Raw genomic sequence first — 1,087 nt, forward strand, 5'->3', positions numbered from 1 at the left:
GATATTATATATTTATAGTTTGAAATCTGACTTTTTTAAAGGTGTTATGAGTGTGATGATGAAGTGGAAGCTAACACTGTCCGTAGATTAGAGGATTGTGTGGACTTTCTAAGGAAGCACGTTGGTCTAAGCAAAACAAAGTCCTCACCTTCTGTATCTTCAGGTATTTTATTGTTTTTATGTTAATGGAGAACTTTGTTGTAATGGTACTTGGTTCGTATTTTTTATAATTTATTTTTATCAAGTTTTATTTAAATGTCACAGGTATGTTTTAGGTAATTTCTCCAAAAAGTGACCGAAGGCCACACCTGTTTTAATCACTCGCACCACTATAAACTAGTGTGTTGTCTATCAATCAGCCAGTAGACACTAAAATGGTATCAGTAAAACATGGGTATGCCATGAATCATGAGAAGAATTATACACTCTGTACGCTACAACACAGCATGACACATGAACTTCAAAAGCAAGAAATAAAATATTTGTTACTCTTAACTTTGGTTTTATTTACTCTTGAAACAAAACACTTTCGGGGACCCCGCAGAAATACATCTAATATAAATGGTTAAATGGGGTAGAATTTATTACCCCTTTTTCACTGGTGGTTGTCAGAAATGGTCATTCTAATTTTTGACTAGGGATTTCATAGTGTACAAAAATGACTTTTTGAACTTGTGGTTTACCAGAACTAGAACTTGACAATTTTGTTGGTTTGCTCAGTTAATACCATGCCATAGTGCTAGGCCAGACAATTGAACTTCAGTGGTAAGCTAACATGTACAAATAAATGTTTCACACTTGATATTCTCGACAAATTTATTTCTTGCTTAAGAGTTTGTGAAAATAAAAATTACTTTCACATTAATCGTAGCAGAAAAGAATAATTTATGAATTTAATGACTGTTACAATTATTACTGTTGAACACTTTCCCAACATTCATTTATTACTTCTTCAATAGAGGATACTATATTAATTATTCAAAGAAAGAATCATTACCAGTACATTATTGGTGTGAAGTTAGACTGCAAATAGAAATGAAAATTATCATCAATTAAAGATTGTCAAAATTCACTATGAAAAAAAATT

At 31.4% G+C, this 1,087-nt stretch overlaps 1 protein-coding gene across 1 annotated transcript in view; it reads left to right on the plus strand.

Annotated features, from left to right (window-relative positions):
* The window catches only part of LOC106472419 (ubiquitin carboxyl-terminal hydrolase 16-like), a 21,644-nt gene extending 21,448 nt beyond the window's left edge, over positions 1 to 196 (plus strand). The window contains exon 3 of the mRNA XM_013933067.1: positions 42 to 196. Coding sequence (XP_013788521.1) covers positions 42 to 186 — 145 coding nt within the window. The 3' untranslated portion in view covers positions 187 to 196. The remainder of the gene's footprint in view (positions 1 to 41) is intronic.
* Positions 197 to 1,087: the final 891 nt, after the last annotated feature.

Source organism: Limulus polyphemus, unplaced genomic scaffold (assembly GCF_000517525.1).
Source record: "Limulus polyphemus unplaced genomic scaffold, Limulus_polyphemus-2.1.2 Scaffold5313, whole genome shotgun sequence".
Taxonomy (NCBI): domain Eukaryota; kingdom Metazoa; phylum Arthropoda; class Merostomata; order Xiphosura; family Limulidae; genus Limulus; species Limulus polyphemus.